General features: G+C 39.4%; 2 protein-coding genes across 3 annotated transcripts in view; one reads left to right on the top strand and one right to left on the bottom strand.

Moving 5' to 3' along the window:
- Positions 1-965, top strand: part of PPP1R1C (protein phosphatase 1 regulatory inhibitor subunit 1C) — a 100,210-nt gene extending 99,245 nt beyond the window's left edge. The window contains exon 5 of one of the 2 annotated variants that reach the window (XM_070423399.1): positions 351-965. In XM_070423399.1, the coding sequence (XP_070279500.1) occupies positions 351-439 (89 nt within the window). In that variant the 3' untranslated portion in view covers positions 440-965. The remainder of the gene's footprint in view (positions 1-350) is intronic. The other variant, XM_070423400.1, reaches the window with a different exon arrangement.
- Positions 966-18,091: 17,126 nt separating this feature from the next.
- Positions 18,092-26,938, bottom strand: part of PDE1A (phosphodiesterase 1A) — a 158,319-nt gene continuing 149,472 nt past the window's right edge. Inside the window, exons 14-15 of the mRNA XM_070422633.1 lie at positions 23,822-23,938; positions 18,092-20,701 (exon numbers count right to left, since the gene is read on the bottom strand). Of these exons, the coding sequence (XP_070278734.1) occupies positions 23,865-23,938 (74 nt within the window). The 3' untranslated portion in view covers positions 18,092-20,701; positions 23,822-23,864. The remainder of the gene's footprint in view (positions 20,702-23,821; positions 23,939-26,938) is intronic.

Here is a 26,938-nt window from a genome sequence, read left to right as displayed (position 1 = left end):
ATAGAGTCCAGAGATGCCAAAAGAAATATTTGAACTAAAATGATATATCAGGATTACAATAAGAGCCTGTGAGCAGATTTTTCGGTTAACAGGTTTTTAACAGGCTGTGATGCAATTCTTAATGGAGAAGATTACATTATAAAAGATTGGCCGCCTCTCATGGAAATTTAGTTGGATATGTCTTTATTCCTTGGTAAATTAAAAGGTTTGCATAGGATTAGATTGTTGAGATTTTTGGAGAAAACACATATACCCCAGCGAAAACTTTCCACTCATTTTCTTTATCTCTAGCAGCAAAGCAGTGTATCTGTCAGGATAAATTTCACTGAAATTCATTTGTATCATTTCAGGGGTTAAACACCTGAAAGGTCAGAGTGAATCAGCATTCCCTGAAGAAGAAGAAGGTGTCAACGAAAGAGAAAAGCAATGGGACCATTAATTACGGGTCTGCAGCAAGAGGGCTTCTTGGGAGTACGAACTATTAACTTTTCTGAATAACCCACGGACGCTACTGCTTGACTTCCAGAAACATTCTCCACCTGTGCTCTCCACACTCATACCATAGTAGTACACCTCCTCGGAAGCCCTCCTTGATTGAACTTGAGAACTAAGTACAGATTGTTCCATATCACTTACACGTAAAGAACAAGCACTTATTTTACAGGGGTTTTTCTCTTTCATGACATTGACATTTGCAAACACGGGAGTGTTCTAACTTTAATACTGCTGAGCTTAATTGCTGATGTCCTACTGACATAGTTTGCCTTCTAAGGTCAAATGTAAATAGCAGCAATTTAAGAGTAAAAAGTAAATATTAAATACATTTAGACATGAATGTATGTCTGGGTTTAACTTATAGAAGAATATTTCATGAATATCAATATGTAATATTTTTGTTAACTTTTAAGTTGATCTGTACATAATATTTATTTCAAAGTGATGAAGAAATGCCAGATTTCTTGATTCAAAATACCACCATATATTAGTCTTTAGTTATTAAAAAAGAAAAATGCTAAATCTAAAATAAAATATGCAAAATCTGCCCTGCAATGTTTTTTTTGTTATTATTTGAAAATATTCCCTACTGCATTTTAATTAATTATTAGCATTCTATAAATCTTCTATTATCATAAATAAGAAATTCCATTAGTTCATGCCTGAAGTCATTGATTAATTCAACAATTATTTTTTTAACCAGTTTATCTCTAGTAAGGCACTTTGCTGAGGGTTATGAAAATAAAGGAAAAATAATTTCTTTCCTATAAAACTGGCAGAGAAGATAAAGCAGTAGTATAAAGCAAGGTTTTCTAAGACAGTATTATTTATTAAATACTAGAGGCCCAGTGCACGAAATTTGTGCATGGATAGGGTCTTGAGGCCTCGCCAGCAATCAGGGACAATCTGTGGGGTGACTGGCTGGGTGATTGGGGGGCCGCTGCTGGAACCTGCCTTAGCTGGCCTGGGGCCAGCGGTCTGGGGGCAGCTCCTGTGTTGAGCGTCTGCCCCCTGATGGTCAGTGCATGTCATAGTGACTGGTCATTCCACCTGTTGTTTTGCCATTCAGTCGATTTGCATATTTGGCTTTTATTACATAAGACTAGAGGCCTGATGCACAAAAATTTGTGCACTCGGGGGGGTCCCTCAGGCTGGCCTGTGCCCTCTCACAGTCTGGGACCCCTCGGGGATATCCACCTGCTGGCTTAGGCCTGCTCCCCAGGGGATAGGGCCTAAGCTGGCAGTCAGACATCCCTCTGGCAGCCTGGGAGCCCTCAGGGGATGTCCACTTGCCAGCAGGGAGCAGGCCTAAGCTGCAGTCAGACATCCTTAGCGCTGCTGAGGAGGCAGGAGAGGCTCCCGCCACCACTGCTGTGCTGGCAGCCATCAACCTGGCTTGTGGCTGAGCAGAGCTTCCCCTGTGGGAGCACACTGACCATCAGGGGGAAGCTCCTGCATTGAGTGTCTGCCCCCTGGTGGTCAGTGTGTGTCATAGTGACCAGTCATTCCCAGTCTTTCTGCTGTTAGGGTCAATTTGCATATTACCCTTTTATTATATAGGATAAAGGCCTGGTGCATGAATGGGGGCCGGCTGGTTTGCCCTGAAGGGTGTCCCATATCAGGGTGGAGGTCCCTGATGGGTGCCTGGCCAGCCTGGATGAGGGGCTGATGGCCATTTTCAGGCTGATCACGCCCCCCAGCCACCCAAGCTCCCAGCCTCTCCTTTTTTCTTTCTTTTTTTTTTCAGCAGGTATCTGGGATTTATTTATCTTCTATTATTGAAACTTTGTATCCTTGAGCGGAGCCCAGTGCTGGCCAGGGCAGGCGGGAAGCTTGGCTTCCTCCATCACCAGGGGCAACCCAAGCCTCCTGCTCTCTCCAGCTCCTTGGCCACCGCCATCTTTGTGATGGAGTGATGGTTAATTTGCATATTACTCTTTTATTAGATAGGATGGCTTTTGATAATTCAAAGTTATGGCCTCCTGAACAATGTTAATTATTTATGGCATTTCAATGTAAAAATTTAGTGGCTATGGAGGAATGGCAAGTTTTGTTCCCACATTGATGATATTAGTGAGGTTCAAATGTTTCATGGATAAAAATAATGAAAAGATTTCTCAAAAGTCAGTAAAGAGAGAAATTAGGACAGAAAGAAAAAAAAAATCAAATGTGACCTCCATTGTGGGATATTAATATCAAGATTCAAAGATGTAAAACTATATTTTAAAAATTTTGAATGTGATACTTATAAAGATTAAGAGAAAATGTGTGAATTTATAAGATGATATAGTAGAAATGATCATTTTCCTTAGTATATTTTCTACAAGAAAATAAATGCAAAATACACTGATAAGTAGTATCTCAAGTTTGAATGAGTACTCTCCTTCCTTCCTTCTTTCCTTCCTTCTTCCTCCATTCCTTGCCTCCTCTCTTCCTCCCTCCCCACTCCCTCCCTCCCTTCCTTCTTTCCTTCCTTCCTTCCTTCCTTCCTTCCTTCCTTCCTTCCTTCCTCCCTCTCTTCCTTCCTCTCCTCTTCCCCTCCCCTTGTCCTTTTTTTTTTTTTTTTCTTTTTTAAGTCAGTTTCACCCAAAACTTCCTGGAGTTTCTAGATCACCTGCTGTGACTGTTTGATTTTCTAAATTTCACTTTACTTAAAACCTGATCAAGTCACATATTTGCTTTAAGTGATTTTGAATTATTTATATTTGAAAAACATCCCCAGACCTCTTGAGATTATTTGAGCACCCTGAGGTGCTAAAAAATAAAACTGCCCTTCCCTTTCCTTTAACAGACACTTTCATAAATGTTTTTTTAAGAGGATTCAGACAAACAAAAGAACCCAAAGCATTTGCTGATTTTGTAACATCATTTGGGAAATAAACAGCATGGCTTCTGGATTCTTCTATTCTGTCTTCCATTCTTAAAAACACAAAGAGATCAAAATTAAAAGCATAAATTTTCCTTAAAAATGTTGCTTTCTTCTAGTCTGTTCTCTACTCTCAAAACACAGAGATCACAACTAAAAGCATACGTTGTCCTTGGGAAATGTGTTGGTTTTCTCAGAAATTTGAAGGAAACCAGCTGAGATAATGGCTTTCCAGTTTCCTTTTCACACAGTACTTACAGTTTACAACAATTTTTTTTTTTTTCAAGAAGATAACTTGGCTTCAGTTTGACTGAATGGGCAAAGAAACTTTCTAACCAAAACAAAATAAAACAATAACTTTATCTTTCCCAGACCACATTTATACTAGAACATAATGGTTAGTAGAGGGGACTCTGAGTCACTCTGACTTGGGTTCAAGTTAAACCTCTGCCAAATGTTTTACTCAGTTTCTCTATTTGTAAAATGGATGCAATTATTTCTAACCCTATGGGGATTTTGTGAAAATTAAAGGAGGTAAGACCTATAAAATGCTTAGCACACCTTAGTGAGCATTTACTAATTGGTGGCTGTTGTTATTATTATTAGAGTGAGAAAGGACCTGAGGCTATCTATCCAAGCCTCATACATGATCCTCTTCAACATTACAGACAAGTGATGAGTCTCCTCACTTATTCTTTTTAAATATATATATATATATATATTATTGATTTCAGAGAGGAAGGGAGAAGGAGAGAGAGAGATAGAAACATCAATGACGAGAATCATTGATCGGCTACCTCCTGTGTGTCCCACACTGGGGATTGAGCCTGGAACCCGGGCACGTGCCCTGACCAGAAATCGAACCATGACCTCCCGGTTCATAGGTCGATGTTCAATCACTGAGCCATGCTGGCCAGGCTTCTCACTTGTTCTTGAATAACTCCAACTAAACCCCAAACAAGCCAAAGAGCTCTAATTTTCCTTCTCTGTGTTAAACTGTCTCTTTCTCCTACACTTTACCTCCTTTTCTATATCACAGCCACTTAGATACTGAAGAACACTCTGATTGTCATCTCCTAAGGGACCTCATCTCTGTGATTAAACATCACCAGTTCCTCCCAAACCTTTCTCGTCATCTTGGCCACCAGCTTTTAGATCCTATTCCATTGTGTAAACTGAATCTAAGAAAGGTTATGTCCGGTGGATAAGTTCAGTTTGTTTTTTTTTTTAGCCCCGAAACCCGAGAAACTGAAGCATAGAGTGTGGCTGAGCAGAGTAGGATTCTAGGCTAGAGTCTTTCTATTAGAAAATAATTTGGTGACCCTCTTTTCTTCCCAGAGTTGTCCAGGGTATGTGTCTTTATAAAATCCAACTTCTCACACGACTTTATTTTCTCAAAAAGGTTTTCACCGTCCTTATTTTTGTCGTTGTTAATCCTCATCCAAGGATATTTTTTCCATTGATTTTTAGAGAGAATGGAAGGGAGGGGGAAAAGGAGAGGGAAAGAGAGAAAGAAACATCAATGTGATGATGGGAGAGAGACACATCAATTGGTTGCCTCCTGTACCCAACCGGGGCCGGGGATTGAACCTGCAAGCCACGTACGTGCCCTTGACAAAGAATCAAACCCAAGATGCAGGCTGACACTAACCACTGAGCATGCCAGCCAGGGCTTCACCATCCATTTTTTATTCAATTATGCCAATATTTTCTACATTATGGAAGCAGATTATTTTAGGTTGGTCAGGGACAAAATATCTTTATTTTTATAAATACTATTATAATATATGTTACAAAAGATACATAATCAGCAACCCCAAATTTATAATTTTATAGCTATTGTTGCTTAGGATGAGACAAGCTTAAAATGTGAGTATATTTTAAATCAATTTAAGGGAAAATATTTAAAAATATTAAAAATCATAAAAGTGATATGTAATTGAATGAAATTTTGGAAACCCTGGTTTGGGGTATTGTCATAGCAAATAACTTAAGTGTAAGTATTTCAGAGTTCATTTAATTATAATATGAATTTATGAATTTACAAATAAACCACAATATTGCATTAATTTAAAAATTCTATTTCTTCGCCCATATCTAAAAGCAGTGTAAAGTTTGGATAGATAGACTCACTCTAATAATAACAATAGGCAGCAATTATTAGCAGTGCGAATGCAAACTGAATAGAAAAAGCATACCTAGCTACTTGGAAATGTTCATGCTTACATATAATTTTGAACACTTGCTTTTTCTGAAGAAGGAGGATGGAGGAAGAAATATCTTTACTTTTCTAAGTCCTTGATTTTACAAACCAGTCTTCAAAGCTCCAGCAGGCATATTAATTATTAAACATTCTTATGTTGCTGAAATGTGAACTCTGTTAAAGAAAGTAAATTACTGTATTTCATAACACTATAACATTCTGAAGAACTAAATATCAGAGGAAGAAGCATTTCAGAAAATGATGGCTGGCCTTGTGGTTTTAAATGACATTGTAAGTACTTAAGGTGTGAACATCCTTATGGGATGTTTGCAAATATCCCATATAATTCACCCAGAAAGGGGGCGGGGGGGGGGGGTGTTTCTACTTTTCCCTGGGCATTGCTCTTCAAATTAAATAGAATAATCGACATGAGTGCACGTGTCTGATTGCATTTTGTAAAGAGGCTACCACTCAACTATAGCGCCTCCCTTCACAGTTATATTATGGGGCGCCTTCATTCTGTGGACAGACGTAGGTGCAGCCACTGTCCTCATTGCATTTCATACTTCGCTTATGCAGATAGCGGAGACGTGGTCTATAGAGCGAAGATGTACATGGCGGTGGATTAGGGAGAAAAGTAGGTGAAGGAGAGAATGCAATTCTGGAAACTTGATGAAGAAACTGAGAAAGGATATTGCAATGGTATTGGACTCATCTTCATTTTTGTTTTTCATTCTACAAATGTGACATCATCTTCCCCTTTTCTTTGACGTCAGTAACAATGAGGCAAATGTGAGGGAGTGAGCACAATGAACCCCAGGAGTATATTACACTAGCATGAAAAAACCCTAAAAGTGACAGAATATTAGAGTATGCTCAGCAAATGATTTTCCATTATTATCCAGAGCAAGCATTTGGCAGCAAAAAATAGAGAACCCAGCAAATGATGGCATAGAGGTTTGTTTATGTCACACAATGCAATGTCCACGTATGCCTCAACATGCTAATAGGCATCCAGATATTTTTCATTTTTCTTAAACTTCTCAAACTTATTACTTTATGGTTTCAAGAGAGCTGCTGCTCCGGGCTTCTGGTCTGTTCCAAGCAAAAAGACTAGTGGGCAGAGAAAGGGAAAGGATGCAGAGCAGAGACGCAAAGACATTCCTGAGCCCGTACTAATGTCCCATTTACCAGAACTGTGTCCCAAGACCACCCCTTGATGCAAAGGAGTTGGAGAAAGTCAATATTTCTAACCAGGTTCCTTGCTACCTTCCAACTAAATTAAGGGACCCTTTGGAAGGTCTAAAGCAGTGGTTCTCAACCTTCCTAATGCCTCGACCCTTTAATACAGTTCCTCATGTTGTGGTGACCCCCAACCATCAAATCATTTTCATTGCTACTTCATAACCGTAATTTTGCTATGGTTATGAATCATAATGTAAATATCTGGTATGCAGGATGTATTTTCATTGTTACAAATTGAACATAATTAAAGCATAGTGATTAATCACAAAAACAATATGTAATTATATATGTGTTTTCCGATGTGAAAGGGTCGTTCGACCCCCAAAGGGGTCGTGACCCACAGGTTGAGAACCGCTGGTCTAAAGTGACCCTGATTATCAGTTGAGCAGTCAGCAGTCACCTACTTTCCAGGTGAACAGAATTCAGGGACTTTTCCCTGGGGCATCTAAAGGAAGCACAGGCTATTTAGACATCTCAAGGAGTTAAAAACATTAATTCTCACTAGATATTTTTTTTTGGTTAATCCTCACCAGAGGATATTTTTTCCATTAATTTTTAGAGAGAGTAGAAGGGAGAGGGAGAGACAGAGAGAAATATCGATGTGAGAGAGACGCATTAATTGGCTGCTGCCTGCACACACCCCAACCAGGGCTGGGGAACCTGCAACCAAGGTACGTGCCCTTAACTGGAATCTAACCTGGGACCCTTCAGTCTGTGGGCTGATGCTCTCTCCACCTAGCCAAACCGACTAGGGCTCACTAGGTATTTTTGCTCCTTAAAATGCATACATTTTGGTAATATTTATGATAGACCTGAAGCTGGATAGAACAATTCAGATATCCTTAATTATTCTATACTATTTTTTTCATGGCATAATTTGGTACAGTTTTTAAAAGTCTACTTTAGAAACAAGAGACCACTATTATAGCTCATTCTTCAATAAATATGCATGAAACCCTAAGGCATGCTGGACTTTGCTTAAGTGGTGAGGATTCAGGAATTAACAACACAGTTAAGGCCCTTAAATCCATGGATGTATTACTAGTGTTTGAAGACTATCAATATATACATAAACTAATAAATGAATGAGGTCATTTCAGATAGTGAAACGTTCCTGGAAGAAAATAAAACAAGGTGATATGGCAGAGGGCGGCAGCTCCTGTTTTGTAGCTGTGTGACATTGGGCAAGCCCTTTCATCACTCTGGGACTCAGTTTTCTGATCAGTAACATGTAGAGAAAAATACGGGGGTAGGGTTTCCCCAGATAACACTGTGAGACTCCTTTAAACTTTAAGATCTGTTTCTCTCCTCTGATTCTCTTTCAGGAATGGCAGGCAAGAAACAAAGGAGAAAAGAAAAGATGGGAACAGACAGAAAACCGCAGTAGTAAGGGGAGGTGGGATGCGAAGAGAAAGGGGGTGTGCTGTGTGCTTGTATGACAGCCAACAGAACACAATTGTTTGAGTTAGAAATACGCACACGTATGTATGTAAAGCCCGGGACGCAAGCCGCTGTCACAAAGAACCAAGAGACGCTCCTTATGCAAAAGGCAAAGGGTTTATTTAGCTACCAACATGTTGGGGCTTCCAGCTTACTCTGAGCGCAGCAGAGCAGCGGCTGTCAGCCCTGACTAAGAGTCTAAGTACAGGTTATATACCCCTCTAGCAAACGGGGGAAGCAAACGGGGGGAGCAAGGGGGAAGCAAACGGGGTCACTCTTCTGGGAATCTTGGCGCCGTTGTGAATTAATGCCTGTCTAGTTTCTTATCAAGTTGCTTGTTTTTCAGTTTACTCCCGGGCTGCGGCCATCTCCCGTACCCTCCCTGCTGCAGCTGTCTCCCATAAAAGTTGATTGTTACATCTCCCCCCCCCCCCCTACTGACCTTCCTGATTGCCCTGGTGCCGTAAAATGTAACACTCTGGTAACGCTCTGATGCCGTTTGTTCCTTGACCTCTCTGACCTGATTATATTGGCGCCTCTCAGTATGTGTGCGTGTAGTAACAATAGCACTGTAACCAGTTATATTCTCTGTCTTTTAAAGCTTCTCTTTAGAAAATGATCTTTAAAAGTGATGAGTTTTTGTTTGTTTTTTAAAGGTTGAAAAGTCCTTCCAGCAAAAACGTCCTCCCACCAATCACTAATTGGATCATGTACTGGGTCCTAGCACACACGCTTTGCTGCTATGAAGTGCCACATACCAGATTTTCCCCTTCACCGAGATTTACGTGACATGACGTTACACTCTCCGGAACATTTCCACTGGGCTCTGGAGAGTTAGTTATTTTCTTTTTCTCCTCCAGGTGCAAAATGGGTTGACAACCACCAGAAGCTGGCCCGTCAGCACTTGCGCTCCTACTGGAGCTTGGAAAAGCCCCAACACAAAACAAACACCACCCCACCCCCACCGCCAACTCCGTCTGAAGTGTTATTTTTTCTCTCCGGGATCGCTTTCTGAAGCACTGTAGATATTTTATACATAAATATTGACATATTTTTTAGAAATCATTCCTTTATTTTGTATATATTTTTAATCATTCACTCTACACTCTTTGCTAAGTTCCTCATTTTGGATTTATTTTTTCTATATGGCTAAAAGGAAGATCTTGAATTTGGGTACATTTTGCTAATTTATTTTTAGTTTTCTAATTTTGGAATCCAAGCCTTTAATAATTACAATGAATATGTCTGGCGGGAAGGACTTACTTTATAGATCAGAAAACTAGAGTCCCCAGAGCATTAGTGGTGCTACATGGACCAATCATCTAGCAAGCCCTTTCCGTAGCTTATGATCTGCTGGAGAAGTTGTGAGAGTTTTTAGGATGCAAAAAACCACCCTCCCTAGGAACCATAGGCTTTTATGTTTTTTTTTATAGTATCTTACATATTGACCTGAAACTAAACATTCTGTTTCAGAAATAAGGCATCAGGAATTATTTTGCTAAAATAAGGCTGGAGTGGGAAGAAGGACCGGAGTTCTACTTTAATTGTTTGGCATGAACTTCAAATTAAATGACCTATTACCAATAAAAGAAGCAAATTGAAACTCTTTTTAAAGTATTTGGCTCCTTTAAAAATAGTTTCGATAGCCTCTGGCTGGTGTGGTTCAGTGGATAGAGCACAGGCCTGTGCACTGAAGGGACTGGATTCCCAGTCAAGGGCACTTACCTGGGTTGCAGGCTTGATCCACGGCCCTGGTCTGGGCACGTGCAGGAGGAAACCAATGGAGGTGTCTCTCTAACTCCCTCTAAAAATATCCTCATGAGGATTAAAAAAAAAGTTTCTATGTTTAAATCTAAACTTAAAAAAAAAAATAACCTTTGATATTGTACAAAATAAAATTGCTAAGTTTATGACAATCTGAAGTACAATCTTTAAAGAATAAGGCATCAATCTTTTTAAGTAGTTTTATTTTCTTAATTTCTAAAAAAAATTATAAAATGAAAATAATTTCATAATTGCTATTTTTTCTTTCCCCTTCTCCATGGCTCCCTGGCCCTTGTATTTGAAAGATGGTCATTTTCACTCAGACTTTGTATTGCTAAAGACTTGAAAATAATATAAGCAAGCATAATTACCCCAGACCTAAATACATAACAGTGGAATACACTATACATATGATGGCATTAAAAAAACAATATGCTACTTAACAAGGAACCACAGAGAATGTTCTAACTGCTGCTCTTCTCAGGCTAACTGAGGAATGATTTTCATTGGAATTTCAAAACACCATTTTTCTCAAAAGCGGTGATAGGGATCAAGACATACTACTTCCAAAGATGGCACCTTGGCACACTGAGTGTTTTACACCGGAGGAATTTGAGAAAATGGTAGGAGGAGGAAGGTCACTCTGACCTCCCCTGCTTTCCCCCTGAAACAGACCACAAAGCCCTCATGAGAGAGGTGCCCTCCCGGCACCTGAAGGAGAGCAGCAGCCTTGTCTCTGAAGACAAGGAGATTCGGAGAAGAATCTGAGACAACAGGCCTTGTTAAGTTCCCCCAGGTGACCATGCTGACCTGGTGCTCCTTAAACTAGCATATTGCCCCACACTGTCCGTTCTTTATCTTTTTCAAGTTGTTTTTTTAAAACTGATTTCAGAGACAGGAAGGGGGAGAGAGAGAGATAGAAACATCAATGCCCCCTAATGGGGATCGAGCCCGCAACCCAGGCATGTGCCCTGACCAGGAACTGAACCATGACCTCCTGGTTCATAGGTCGATGCTCAGCTACTGAACTATCTCAGCCATTTTTTTTTATCGTTCCTAGCATAAAAATACGCCAGTCTAACGATCTCTTCTGACCTTCATTTTCTTTTGAAGCCTCCCATGTCATGTAAACTTATATTAAATAAATTTGTATGCTTTCCCCCCCCTATTAATCTGTCTTTGTCAGTTTAATTTTCAGACCCAGCCAGGAACCCTCGGAGAGTGGAGGAAAACTTTCTTTCCCTGCAGTAGCAAAGGTTTCTATAAACCAAAGCAAGGAAACAGTAAGAACTTAAAAGAAAGCCAAATAGCTTGAAGATGGCTGGTTCAACATCTCTTTAGTAATGGCAGGAGTTTATCCTCTCTTCTTTATTTTATAAAAGAGACTCGCATTTGTCAAGGCAAGGCAGGTTTCCCATTACATCGCCCCTGCAGCATGAATTATGTGGATGTTTCCCTAATTGTATTCCCAGATGTTGCTTTCGTCTTTCTTCTTTTGCCCTAATAAGACATAGATTCCCATTTTGAAGTGTTTACTTATTTGTTATACTTGTCAAGCATTTTAAACATCATTTGGGTCTTTATTTGCTTTTGAAAACACCCAGTATGCTAAAAATTCAAGCTTGACATAAAGTCAGTGATGACTAAAATAGGAATTACACTACGCAGTCCTGCGCTTCTCTGTGATACCAAGCTTAAGCTACACATCTGCGCTGCCAGTAAAAGAAATTGTCATAGGAAGTAGTTCAGTGGAACTGGTTGCTATCTAAATAAAATTTAAAAAATAACTTTCTGGTAGGGGCAGAATAACATTAAAAATTAGACATTGTCATTCTAAACTATAAAAAGCTGTAATGATATAAAATAATTTAATGCAACTTGGCGGGAAAATTGCCAAAATTTAATAAATTTATATTTAAATCACAAATAAATTTGTATGCTTTTTCTATTAATATGTTAACTTTATTAATTTTTCTTTCATTGTGTAATGTGGAGTTGAACTATTTTTCAGATTGAGAAATATATATGTGTGTGTATAGAATATATATGTGCATACATGTATATCTACATATGTATAGAAAATAGATAGATGTATACAAATGTGTGCATATATATACATAAGTGTACTGATGCTGAAATAAAAAAGAAAACTTCTTTAAAGAGAGAGAATAAATTTAACCCATTTGCTATTTAATTAAGCACAAAGAATTAAAACTTGGTTAAATGAATACTTCCCTAAGCTATTACATCCAAATTATCTTCTATTAGGGAAAGCTAGGTGAGAATGGAGGCAGATGCCCAGAATAAACTAGACAAAGGGGAGAATGTGAGGACGTCCTACAAAGGGATGAAGAGCTGTGGCACAGGGCGAGGTGGGAAGAGAAAGGCAGCCTGAGGAGAGCCTCCCCGAGAGGCCAGACCAGCTCCTGCTCCTCCCTGTCCCGGCCACACAACTCGCTCTTAGTAAGTCCCTGCCCACCCTGCCAAGCCATCCCGTCAGAATGTGTCTTCTGCACCATGGCTGTGTCCAGCAGCCCATTTTTTCTCTGGTGGGTTTAGAAATTATGGTTTCAATGTTGAGCCACTTGGCTTCTAGATTGCATTGGACTTACCACATTTAGTGGATGAGTCTGTTCTTCTCACAAGGGCAGTTTCCACATTATGAAGGATCCTCTCCTCTTCTTGTTTTCATTTTCTTCAAAGAAAACCTTCCTTATCTTGCTATTGAAGATTCTGTGAAACTGGTGGAGTTTGCTGGGGCATGTGCCTGTAGCTTTTTGTTTTTTTGTGAACCTACTATTGTTGCTTCACGGGGTACTTGCATGTCTAATAATGTGTTTTAATTAACAAAGCCTTCTAGGAAGTCTAAAGTTTATTTTATTTTTATGCTGACACCTTTCTCTTTAATATTTCCATGAAAATTGTCCCCTACAATCCAGTGCCTACATGACATATATTAACATAGATATCAATATGCGTCGGTCTTGAGCCATCTGTATAGATGCCCATATATCAGTGCATGTCTCGATCTACCCGTATCTATATGTGTAACTTTGCCTTTCCACTCCTCAAGCAAGGACATAAATGCTGAAAGCAATGACATTATGATCTTTGCTATAGAATGGATGGCCTTCTCTTCACATGGAATAGCCTCCCCATCATGGGGACCTTCAGGATATTGCTACTGAAGCTAAGGCCATGCTATGGTCCTGAAATGATGAGCCTGGATTAATTTTAAAGGAAGAGGATGAAGTTCCTGGTAGATTCTTATTTTTATCTTGTACCATTTCAGCTTTTTCTTATGTGTCAGTAAATAGCCTCAGCACCTTACACAAACCATTTCACTTAATCATTCCAACAATCCTATAAAATAGGTACTTTTACTATCTCCATTTCATAGAGGCCTAAGATCACAGAGACCATATGTAACAAGTCTAAAATTGGATGAGAGCCAAACTTGGTCCTTGGATGAGATATTTCTTGCCTTAGGTGTTCCACAAAAATTCAACAAGAAATAATAGCATCTGGATAAATACAAAATAATAATATTAGTTTAGGCTAATTGAGAACCAACAATGTGTCAGGTACTGTCTAGATCAGTGGTTCTCAACCTTCTGGCCCTTTAAATACAGTTCCTCACATTGTGACCCAACCATAAAATTATTTTCGTTGCTACTTCATAACTGTAATGTTGCTACTGTTATGAATCTTAATGTAAATATCTGATATGCAGGATGGTCTTAAGCGACCCCTATGAAAGGGTTGTTCGACCGCCAAAGGGGTCTCAACCCACAGGTTGAGAACCGCTGGTCTAGATCTTTTAAATAATCTTCATTATCATTTTTCCATTCTATCAAAGTCTTCACAGTGAGAGATGAGAAAATGTTAAGGTCTACAGCCACCAGACACCAAAGACATACATGATGGAGTTCATCCTTGCTCCAAGCTCATATGGCTCCCACTATAGGAAATCACCTAGACATGTGGGCTTTTCTCCTTAGCAAAGTTGGTAAGATTAGCTGCAATTAATATATCACTGCACCTGCAGACCCATCCCCCCAAGGGTAGAGAGGAGACACAGGCGGAGATCTGAATGTTTCTCTTGTATAATTCAGGTTTGCTTTTAGTGTGCTATTAAGAATTAATGCACTCCCCATTTGCCTGCTCTGAGAAAAAACACAAATGGCCTTTTGAGATTGTGTGGATCTAGAGTGCTTGAAAAGTGAGTCTCATTTTGACTTACCAGGGATGTTATCTAAAAGGGATTAACTCAATCATATATCAAACACTTAGGACAAACAAGAATAAACATTTTCTTTCTTCCTTCATTCATTTATGCATATTCATTTATTCAACAAATATTTACTGAGCACCTACTATGTGTAAGGATATTTCTTTAAATTAAAGTCTGGCAGCAAGCATATGACATGGAGAGCTATAACTTCCCAGCACAGAGGGATAGAGATCTCTGTTCATCCAGAGGAGAGGGTCTGAAAGTTCGGACCAGAGTGATGAGAAGAGGCTTTCTGGGAGAACCGGCATATGCTCAGACCCTTGGAGGAAGGGGGAACAGTGACAGGTAAAGAAGGCAAAGAGAGCAGCAAGATCCACTCGGTGCAGAGGCAGGGAGGAGGTCCAGGAACAGTGAACGGTGCAGCGAGTGCTATGGCTAACAACATAGGCTGGGTTAGACTGTGAAGGGCCTTGAACACTAAACTAAGGAGTTAAGGTTTACCTGCAGGCCAGTGGTTTGCATCACCTCAGGCCCTACCCCAGACATACATACTCAATGAGACTCTCAAGGTAGGGGGGCTGATGCATGCTGAAGGTTGAGAACCAGTGTTGTAGCCAGCCCCCCCAAACCGCTATGTGTGCAGTGAATGGATGACACGTGTAATGGAGATACTGCTTCCCGGTCCTGTGGGTGGCCTGGGCCAAATCTGCCACGTGGTCTGTGTATGTGTGCAACCGCATTACCCTAAGCTAAGAGTGGCTTTTACATCTTTAAAGGATTGTTAAAGAAGAAAAGGAAGAGGAGGAGAAGAAGAAAAAAGTGAAGAAGGAGGAGGAGGAGGAGGAGAGAAAAAAAGAAAGAAAGAAAGAACAGGAGGAGTGGGGACCCTGTAATGGAAAGTAGCTTGCAAAGTCTAAAATATTTACTCTGGTCCTTCACAGGAAAAGTTTGCTGACCTCTGGTGGCGACAAGGAGAAACTGTTTTTGAGAAGCACAATAGGTCCAAAGAATGAATTAAGGACATTTAATAACAGTGTGCAGAAAAGAAAAAGTGAAAGGAGCTGGAAGCAGAGAAGCCAAATAATGAAGACAAGTGAGATGGTAAAGACCTAAACAATGCAATGTTCTTTGAATAGAAAGAAGAAATTGGTCGATAATGTTTATAGAAATAATATGATTTAACTTTGTTGACTCAAACACTATTTCATAGTAAGGTTCACAACAATTGAAGAAATCGCAGACTACATCCAGTTCTGCAATCTCTTGGGATTTGGTTTGCTTTAGTTTTCAGAGAGTAGTACAGTTTTGAGAGCACAGAAGCCTCTTATTTAGTGTGTGTGTCGGGGGGGGGGGGGGGGGGGAACCTCATGTTTAAATGCATAGCTGGGGTTTAGAATTAACTCCATATTTAATTATTCCCTAGAAATGATGTGCATAGAAATATCCAAGTTATCTTCTTAAAATGCCAAATACAGCTTAGTGGGTCCGGATGGGCTTGAGGGTCTTCATTTATAAGTTCCCAGGTAGGAACCACACTTTAAGTAGCAAAGTCTAGACTTAAACCAGTGATTATTTGAAAAGCAAAAATTTAAGGTCACATATTAAGCATGGGAAATAATTCCTCCACCCACAGACATCTGCTATAAGACGTGATGTAATTGGTCACCAAAGCACACCTGCCTTTGCTATTGGTCACTGGAAATTCTGCCCTATCAGAGGAGTAGTGTTTAGGGACACGTGCTTGGATATGGAATAAAGGGTAGGATGGGATAAAGGGCAGAATGAGAAGTAATGGAAATGATGGGTGGAGAAGATCTTGCAGATCTTCCCACCATGGCCAGAGGCAGTCTACCTAATAGTTTGGGGAGTCACACTCCTTCAGACCTCAAATCCGGTTCTTCCACTTACTAGCTGCATGATCTTACACAGATTACCGTTTGTTTGTTTTTGGTCACAGTTCCTCCTCCATAGATGGGGATAACAATTCCTCAAAGAGTAGTTACAGGCTGTAAAATAGTGTAATGCAATCTGGCCAGTGTTGCTTGGTGGTTGAGCGTTGATCTATGAACCAGGAGGTCATGGTTCAATTCCCGGTCAGGGCACATGCTCAGGTTGAGGGTTCAAGCCCCAGTAGGGGGCATGCAGGAGACAGCCAACCAGTGATTCTTTCTCATTATTGATGTTTCTCTCTCTCTCTTCCTTTCTGAAAAAATAAAAATATATTTTTAAATAAGAAAATAATGTAATGCAGTAGTGAGACTATAATAAACTATAATAAACACTAAATAATTATAATCTTTAATGATAAGAGATAGAAATGTATCAGCTTGAGATGCAAAGGAAACTCTCCAACCGTCATAAGTATTAAGAAAATGACCTAGAAATTTATTAATGTTACTAAAGGGTAAATAGCCCCAAATAACTATGTGAATATACATGTTGTTCCATGTATGGGATTTGTACTTTAAATATTTAGAATTCCCTCCAAAGAAATGACATGTATGTAACGTGGGACATTATTAGGAGTTTGCTTTTTGACTAAAATATATACAGTCTTTATAGTTTTAAGGCTTGCACTAAATGGTGGCTAAGCATTGCAATGTTTAGAGAAGCAATTAGATGGAGGACAGAAGCTATATGTCCTTTAATATAGCTTCCAAAGGACATAGGTGTTTTATGTCTAAATTGTATTTCTAAATTAAAGTAAGGCCTTTGAAAGCTTCCTGATATTAGGTGGAAATTTATCATGGAATGACATTTGAAGTAAAATTTCAGTTAAGTGTCCTGTATCTGGTGACAAGATGCATTTTACATCTTCATCACGAATGCTTTAGCACCTTGGAGACGCAGCCGGAGAGGTGACATCATTGTGCCGATTGCTCTTACTTCACTTAATGGAAAGTCTCGAGGTCTACGCCTGGACTTGAAACTCTCTGCTTCTGTGTTCTTCTCTGGTGTCACCTCACTCACACTGCCCTTCACAGCGCTTCCTTCCCACTGCGCCTCTGCCCCACCCTGCAGAGATGTAGTAGAAAGAAAAACAGGTCTTCGGTGCCAGAGAGACCTGGGACCCAATCCCAGCGTGGCCTCCACCACCTGGGACCTGCATGGCCTCAGAGAAGGCTCTTCCTCTGAGACTTGGTTTCCTGACTCACGTCGATGCCCACGCTGCTGGATTATTGCGGATTAGAGATGATGTTTGTTAAGAGTCTATGGAAGCTGTACCCAGAAAATAAGCAATGAACATGGGCCTTTGTGATTAGTTATTACTGAAGTGTCAATGTGTGTGCCACCTATTCTCAGCGGCATTCTTGGAAGCCCTGATGAAGGAAGCAATTTCTACCTCCTTATTATCAGGAGATGCATCTATCGGCACTTCTATATGTGGCGTTTTAATTATTGGATGTACAGATCATGCCCTCTGTGGGTATGAAATCTCTACAGCAGTGGTTCTCAACCTTCCTAATGCCGCGACCCTTTAATACAGTTCCTCATGTTGTGGTGACCCCCAAACCATAAAATTATTTTCGTTGCTACTTCATAACTGTAATTTTGCTACTGTTATGAATCATAATGTAAATATCTGATATGCAGGATGTATTTTCATTGTTACAAATTGAACATAATTAAAGCATATTGATTAGTCATAAAAACAATATGTAATTATATGTGTGTTTTCCGATGGTCTTAGGCGACCCCTGTGAAAGGGTCATTCGACCCCTAAAGGGGTCGCGACCCACAGGTTGAGAACCGCTGCTCTAGAGGAAAAATTTAGATTTCCAGATTTTTATGTGCACCATGCACCTGGCCAGGAGCTTGCAAATAACAGGTGCAATAATGACTGTTGAGTGAATAATTCTTTAATAGAGCAAATGTCACCTTTGGACAGGACTCAAATCAATGTTTAAGTTGCTGCACTTCTGGTATTTCCTGATTTCTCCGACTTTTCAGTGCCCCATCAAATTGCATTACAGAAGACACCAACTGTTTCACAATATATTCCCTCAAGTACGATTTATTTAACAGTCATATATATGAAAGAGAATTACAGCAGAATAAAACACAGGAATTGTAGCTTGTCATGTTACAATGCAATGAGAGGTGCTGGTTACATGAAAAGGCATATGAAAATGTTAGCGATATGTTGGGTAGCTGAGGATAAAAGCTCAAAGCAGAACGCTCATGGTGCAGCAGCCTAACCCACCCATCTCTTTCTCCAGGGCCACTCAGCGCTGATGTTCCAAGAAGGGAGGCACTGGTAACCCTGCTGTGACCCCCTCATTAGCACTAGTGGTTGCTGGTAGCTGTCTTAGGGAGAGAAGGAAGGAAGAAACAAGGAAGTAAAAAGGGAGAGAAGGAGCCAGGGGAGGGAGGTTAGGAAAGACAAGTCTTCTGAAGAGATGGAGCAGGTTTTCCCCACTCCCTCTGGAAGTTCAGCCACCGTCCTCTGTGTCGTGCAACCTGGAAAAGTAGGTTACAGCCCACAGACAGAAAAGGATAAATTCCTTATATGCCTCCATGTCCTTTAGTAACAAAGTCCATAGATTGTAAGGTACTAATAGGAACAAAGCGGGCATGTTTCCTAGGACGATGGAGTAGGAGTTTTCAATGGGCTTCTCCCCCAGGAGGCCCCATAGCTTTAGGAAAGACAACCTGCTCAAACAGGAACGAAAGTTAGTAGAATTCCCAGAGGCGGATTCTATTTTAAATGCAGAATGTTTTCAAGCTGGTAAGTAGCTAAAGAAAAGACATTGAAAGTAGTTATAGTGTCTCCATAAATAAAAATAAAATACCCTTTTAAAAGGACAAAATGTCACCATGATGTACATATCTATATTTCCCCCCAATACATCATTATAGATCAATCTTTACTGCTTACTTTTAAAATATCAACTGCAATACGATGTCTATGATACAATTCAATTATATAGCTGTCTTCTACACAAGATTCAGGTGAAACAACAGCTAGGAACCTTATTCACAGAACATTTAAAAGCGCTTTATACACAGTCTATACACAAATATATCTTAAGTTAGAAGGATGCATACCTAATATGCATATAGAATATGGCTTACACATTAAAAGAGATCTAAGTTGTGAGTTATAAAAACCCCACTCTTGAGGCTGAAAAGCTTCTGGTTGTATCCCTTTCTAAAATATTGCTTAGCATGGTAGGACCCAGAAAAGAAGCAGGTGCAACAGAAAAGTCTTGAGGACCCACACACCCTCCCTCACTGTAATTGATGGCTACTCTTGGTTTTTCCCATCCAGTTCCTGCCTTTTACAAAAACAAAGTCACTTAGTCTCACAGACGTTGAAGTGTTTACAGTGAAAAGTTACAACACCTAACTGCGCTTGACTTTCTTGTCAGCTAATAACAAATACAGGTAGTTCTTCAGTTTGGAGCAAGGAAAAGGCTCTGCACATGCTCAGGCAAAACATGACAAGGAAGCAGAGTCTCCAAGGGTGGTGGCTTGTTTCTGTGCAGGAAAACGTCAAGTCACATCAAATAATGTTATCTGTACAGAAAAGCATGGGCTTCCATTCTCATAGATATTTTTGAATACACATCACACACACACACACACACACACACACACACACACACACACACATTCTAATGGGATCAACACCCCAGAAGGCAAAATCCCACTCTCCGTTCTTGTGTCTGTCTCCAACAACAGTGGAGGTTCTCGGTATCCAGGGTTGTAGGGAATGTGTGACTTCCGTGGTGCTGGCGCCCCTGTCGGGGCTGCGTTAGGATTCTGAAGCCCCAGGGACGGGTGCAGGCTGGTCCACTGCTTTCCAGGACGGGTTGCACGGTGGATTCCCAGCTTGCGAGGCATGATGACATGTTCGTCAGATCACAGGGCCAAGGTTGTGATGCTCCATTGTTGTTCTAGGACTTCAACCACAGCTTCGGAATAGTCCTGCCTCTCAGTTTGTTCCCGTGCATTTAAAATAACAAGGTCGATCTAAATGGCCTGCTCCTCAGAGCTGTAAAAAATATGTTTCCACAATTTATGTTTGTTTGTTTGTTTGTTTTTTGCTTTCCTTTTACTTGAGACCTTAAAAATTTGTAGTTATAGCACTCTGTATAAAACAATGGAAGAAAGTAAAATTTTAAAATACCTCTTCTGCACATGTATTGCAAGGTCACCTATGCTATACCTGGTTCAAACTGTCCAACTTTTGTCTTAAAAATTTCTCCAGATTGATTGAAGAACACCAAATTGTGGAGGAAAAATGATGGCAGAAGCACTGGCGAAAAACCCCGATAGCAAATTTGAGTGTCATTTATTTGGCCAGAGTTACTAGCACAGAATTTATGTTCTTCTTATTCATTCCTTACACAGGAGTCCATAAAAAATGGCCCGATCCAAGTGTGTGGTGAAAGAGAATATAGTTCTGCAGGAAGTTGCGGAGTTAAGTTTTAGTACTGTTCTCATTATCCTGAAATAAAATTCAAGTGAATATGAAGATCATGTCTTAGTCATATACAGACATTAATTACTGTGTTGCAATTTCCCTCTAGACTTTATATACCTTGTCAAAAATAAGCAATTTCTCAGTATATGCTATTGATTTTATATCAGTTGGAATTCATCCTTCTATTTCTCGTGTGTGTGTGTGTGTGTGTGTGTGTGTGTGTGTGTGTGTATGTCTTGATCCCAGTAAAAATTTTGATCCTTTGTATCAGAAGTAACACAATTAAATAGCTGTACAGGCCTGGCAAGTAATAGACATGAGGTAAGTGGGCCCGTGTAAGTGTAAAACAAGTAGAGTCACAAGGACTATAGTGAAGTAAAGAGCAGAAGCTCTTAACACTCCGGTGTGGGGTGAATTTCCTGCCAAAATATAAGATGGCGCGGGCAATTATTTAGGTTTCCCGCGCAAAATCAGGGATTTTTATGATACCTATTACCCCAATGGGTATGAAACGGTTCGCATACGCAGGTAGGTATCTTTGTGAACGGCAAACAAACAAATATTTGGTAATACGCAGTTACAATCGGCCCGAGTTTACACGTTTCCCGCACTCCACCGCAAATCTATATGAACCGAGTTAAGACGGCTCCCGCGGAGTACGCGCAATTCACGCGAGCCGACTTAACTCGTTTCCCCCACTCCAAGTGTTAAGATGTTAAAAAAGATATTTTAAATCAGTGTGGAAGTCAAATAATGCAAATGCCCAGGCTACATCCAGCCCACACACCTCTTCTTGGGTTAACTAGGAAGAGCCTGCAGGCCAAATATGACCCTCAAACATAATTTGTTTGGTCTATGCAGTGTTTTAAAAAACGTTGAGCCAACATTAAAAATTGGAAGATTTTACCAAAAAAAATCTCTTAACCAATAGGAACACTTGGAAACACTGGGCCCTCACTCTTACCTGGTGAAAATCTGCCAGAACTAAAGGGTGGGTGGGTGCAGCCCCCCGGAGGGGTGTGCCGTGTCCTCTCTGTTTCCAAGGCTGACCAGGCACTACACCCAGGTCACAGCTGCCAATCATCACCCCTGCTGTTTTCCAACTTCACCCTCTTCCCTCTTTTAAGAGACCTGCCTATTCCTTGAAGGCATGCGAATTTCACCTACAGTGGGGCCTTGACTTACGAGTTTAATTTGTTCCGTGACAGAGCTCGTAACTCAAATTACTCGTATGTCAAATCAAAAGTGAATGAGTGAGACACGTGATGCTGGGCTGATGTGATGTTCACTGTGACGTTCGCTGCTCCAACTAGCGGTGGGGTATCTGAAGCTGGCTCGTAACCCGTATTTTAGCTCGCAACTCAAAGCAAAAAATCGGCTGAGAGACGGCTCATATCTTGAAAAACTCGTTAGTTGGGACACTCGTAAGTCAAGGCCCCACTGTACTTGATTCCTGGAAGATTGTGCATTAAAAGCAGGGCTTTCTCAAACTGAAAAGAAAGCTAATGAACTTAGGTCCTGATGAAAAAAAAAAAAACAGTTGTCTCATGGTCTGCTGGCTGCTGGGGTTTGAATATTGCTGTTTAGTTTGATTGGGTCTCAAACTTTTCCAGCTTTGGGTTTTTTTTAGTTCAAAAAAAAAGAGAGAGAGAGAGAGGGACTTCATTAACTGCCAAAGGAATCCTATCGAAATCTTTTACTAATGAGATGCCAGAATCTTACACATAATTTTCTTTTTTTTGCCTTAGACAGTTTCATACTCGTCATTTTAACAAACATATTTGAAACCTGTGTTTCCGATACGTAACTTTTGGAAAATATTTATAAATATCCAGCTTGATATTATAAGTGCATAGAGAAGGCTGATCTTAAACATTTTTTAAAGCCATAAAGTATACACTGGCTTGGAGGCATTGGGTAGGAAGAATCTTGCTTAATTTTGTTTAATCAGTTTTCTAATGGCATTTATTTGACAACAAAACCTTTTGTACTTAAACATCTATAAATATTCCACTGGATTAGTTTTCCCTAAAATATACTTTGAGGGCTTCTGTATCATCAGAACCCAAGGACTCTCCTAAAAAGAGCTGTGAGCTCTAAAGGTAATACATTTATAGTTTGGATGAAGGGAAAGGAGAGATGTTGCTGTAGCTAATATAGGACAATGTATTAAAATGGGTGAATATAAACATGGGTTTTAGTTGCTGAACAGCCACTTTGTGGCTTGATTTCTACCCAACCTTCATACATAAAATAGGAATCACAATCGCTAACTCTGGAATTGTTGAGTGAGATAATATGTGTAAGATATGCCCCACAGTGCCTTACACTTGAAAGTTGCTATTTAATGAAACTATTATTATCAATCAGTTTTATAACCAAGTGCAGAATACTGAGAAATTAATCATCTTAAAAACTAATCACATTCTAACTCTTCCATATCTTAAGCAACATTTGAGGAGCTATGATAACATCTAAAACTCTCAGCATTTCTTGCCCCCACCATCATCCCAACAGCAAGATGAATTATAAGACTTGAGCTTAGGTTCTTACTTATTTAAGGAGACACGAAGGCATCTCCACTATAAATACACATCCTTCCCTTCTAACTACCTGCACCTCCTTTGAAGTCCCAACACAGTGGTTCTCAACTTTAGTGTACAGAAATATCAGTAGGTGGGTTTATTAAAAACTCAGACTTCCAAGGCATCACTCCCAGACCTAGCAATTTGGTAGACTGAAGGCAAGCCCTAGAAGCTGAATTTTTAAAAGAACCATTGAGGCACATGTCCAAGGATTTTAGCAAATACTGATGTTTCCTTCATAATATGTACTTGCTTTGTTATTACCACTTGTTGTAAACATTTACATTTTCTACATGAAGTAGAAAAAGAAATCAGGATTAAACCTCCCCATTGACTATAGCCTATTATTTTTGAAGGGCTAAAATGTCTCAGTAAGTATAATTTATATTGAAAAGCAAATTGAGAACTCTTTGAAAAGGTAAATATTTAAGATACTGCCTCAGAAGATAGGAGACAGAAATTTTTCTAAAAAGAATCCAGGAGGCCATTTAAATAAAATAACTTTGTCTCTAGGGATATTCTACAAACCATTCATTTCTAATCTAAAAATAATACTTACCTCTCGTGTTTAAAATGACAGAAGCCGTTATTGTATTTCAAACCTATGAATGTGTATCAGCACGTTTTTCTTCAGCATTTACTTGACCTTCTGAGTTCTTATGAAGATCAGGTTCACCTAGAAAACAAGCAAACAAAATCAAAATAGGCCTGTGAAAAAAATGAGTAAGGTCAGGAAACAAGCAATTCGTAAAATGGTGAAGAGTATTATACAACGGATTTCGTGGCACATTTCTCCAAAGATAGCAAACATTTTCTTTCCAGCCTGTGGGATTTACAGGGTATAACAAGTCGTCTTCTGGCCATTACACAACTTTGTGAAGTTGCAATTTAATCTGGGAATGCAGAAACGAAACAGATGAGACATGTTTAAACATCTATTAGATCAAATGTAAAAATTATGTATGTTTTTCTTGAATATTTTTAATTGAAACAAATTCTTTTAAACACATCCTCTAACGATCAGTGTCTTTTAGCACACATTGCTTAGTTGTTATGAATTTAAAACAAATGAGCCTAAGAGAATAGTAATAAAATAATCTGCCAAAACAAAGTAATGGAATTTATAATCGTAGAATCACTTGGCTTCCATATAAACCTTCAAGAAGAAGAAAAACATTTGCATGAAAACTGTTCCAACATTTCAAGAAAGGTTGCAAAGAATCTATCAAAACCAGAAATATGAAGCAAAATATACAGTTAAAAGAGCTTATAAGAAAGCAAACAAAAGTCGCAGAAATTAATTATTGAGTCAATTACTCAAACTCTCTGGATATTTCAGGAAATAGTCGTACGTAAGCAACTGCTCTTTCTGTCTGACATTTGATTGAAAAATATATTAACAGTTAAACTTTGCACCAATTAACTTTGAGAGAATTCCTTCAACATATATTGTAAGACTGCATTATTTCAATGGCAACAGATATTCTATTGAAGTTATAAAATTAGTAAACATATAAACTCATGAGGTGTTATTACAAAGCAAATTTATTTTGTCTCCTACTTTAAAAATATATTCAATGGGGACAACTTATCTTTTGTACCAGGATAAACATTTCAGGTAGTATCAAGATTTTTCGGGTCATTCTTAGATAATAAAAAATCGTGTGGTCACGTTAAGTTGCCAAAATCTGAACTCAGACATTAGAAGGTCTGATCACATAAATACACATCAATCTTAAAGCAGAGAAAAAATTTCTTTCCAATTTTGGGTTTGTTGGAGAGCCCGGAAATAGTGTGGGGGTGGGGCATGGTTGATGTTTCTTTTACCCTCCTGCAAATGGTGGCTACGTTGCCTCCTGAGCAGGAGAAAGAAGAGAAGAGGGCTGAGAGGGGCAGCAAAGTTTCTCCCTGACGTGTACCACTGTCGGGCGTTTAGAGCTCATTCTTCTGTGAGCACATCCAGGGGCTCTTCAGGGACTTCTTGCCAAGGACGATGGCGAGAGACTTTTACCCCCTTGGTATGGGCACCTGGAACGCTGGTTCCTTTTCAATGTCCACAGCCTCTGGAAATGTGTTGGCACCTTTCCAGCTTCTGTCTGCTGAGGTACTATCACCTTCTGAATATGGGAGGGACATATTTGGTTCACATGAAACACTGGTGAGGCAAATGTTTCCATTAGGTACTTGAGGAAAGGCTGGAGTCTACTTTGGCTCATCTGTGGTCATCTAACTCTTTACATTTCTCATGTAAGAACTGGACTCCATTCCTCAAATCTCCTTACCTTCTAGCTCCCCTGTGGTTCTGGTGAAGCTCTCTTCTCTTGATTTGAGATGAAGAGAGAAGCATGTCTACATCTTTCCCAATAGCAGAGAGCCCATTCAAGAAACCTGCCTCATAAATCCTTATCCAACTATCAACCTGGCCCTTTCACTGTTTGAGTTGGGTGAGGCTATAAGCATCCTACAATTAGCTTCTGAAACTACTTTGAAATGTTTGTTCCTCCCAACAGTTTGTTTCTGACATTTATTATAGCAGAGTCTTGGCTCAAACTTCTGCTTTATTATCCTGTTCCTTATGACTAGATTAGAAAAAAAAACACACACAAAATAAACTAGAAAGAACAAAACAGAGTGGGAAGAATACACAGAATTAAAAGAAAGGAATACAAGTAATTAATTCTCTGATTCTAAAAAAAATTTCAGACACTTTTTACAACGGGCAAAGGACACTGAGGCCTATGTACTGCCAAATGCTCTTATATCTAGTGGATAATGAGCTTACCAGTAACGGAAGAGTGGACAAGGAACAAAATTATCAAACGCTTACAATGCAGTAATTACAAAAAGTAAAATACCAAAATGATACACAGATTACATCCAAGAGTAATTCTATACATGTAATTAGAACAGCAGCAAGTAAAAACTGTGAGCAACTCAAGAATTTTGCAGCACTGAAAACACAGTGCTTTCCTTAAAAAAATGTAAAATTCCAGATGTTTTCAGGAGCACATACACAACTTTGCCAAGCATGGCAGCCAGATCGCTTGGCAGCCAGATCCTCAGCAAATCCTACTCACATTGCTTTTACTTAATAATTCTTTAGTTGTAGAATCCTTTACAATTAACTTGGATAATACTATGTGGAAGTAACCCTCAGACTTTCATAAAAAAGAGATTCATATCATTTTGACCTAAGATTCTGCCAGAGAAGAATAAATGATTTACATTATTTAATCCACTAAAGATCATTTTGGCTCAAGGGTTATCTCTGTAAAATGCTTTAAGAAACATCCACATAGTTCAAGGTTTCAAATATTTTCAATCATGGTCACCTCTTTTAGTTTGGTGAAACTATGGCTTTCTCAAAATAAAATGTATAAATAAGTAAAAAGGAATACAAAGGATTCTACTTACATTAAAATATTATTATGACATATTTAAATTATCCTAGTGGTGTGAATATAATAATATATGTGCTTCCCTATTAATGCATTAAATCACAAGGAAAGAAATAAGTTGCCATGAACCAAGTTTGCTGGATTAACTAAAATCTCTTTTCTTGAGAGCATTTTCTGCCCTGGCTGGGTAGCTCAGCTGGTTAAAGTGTCATCCCCATATGCCAAGGTTGTAGGTTCCATCTTTGGTCAGGGCACAAGTAAGAACTCAGTCAGTGTTC

The sequence above is a fragment of the Myotis yumanensis genome, unplaced genomic scaffold (genome assembly GCF_028538775.1).
Source record: "Myotis yumanensis isolate MYYU_CA2020_CCGP unplaced genomic scaffold, mMyoYum1.0.hap1 SCAF_8, whole genome shotgun sequence".
Taxonomy (NCBI): Eukaryota; Metazoa; Chordata; class Mammalia; order Chiroptera; family Vespertilionidae; genus Myotis; species Myotis yumanensis.
This window is presented reverse-complemented; position numbering and strand designations above follow the sequence as displayed.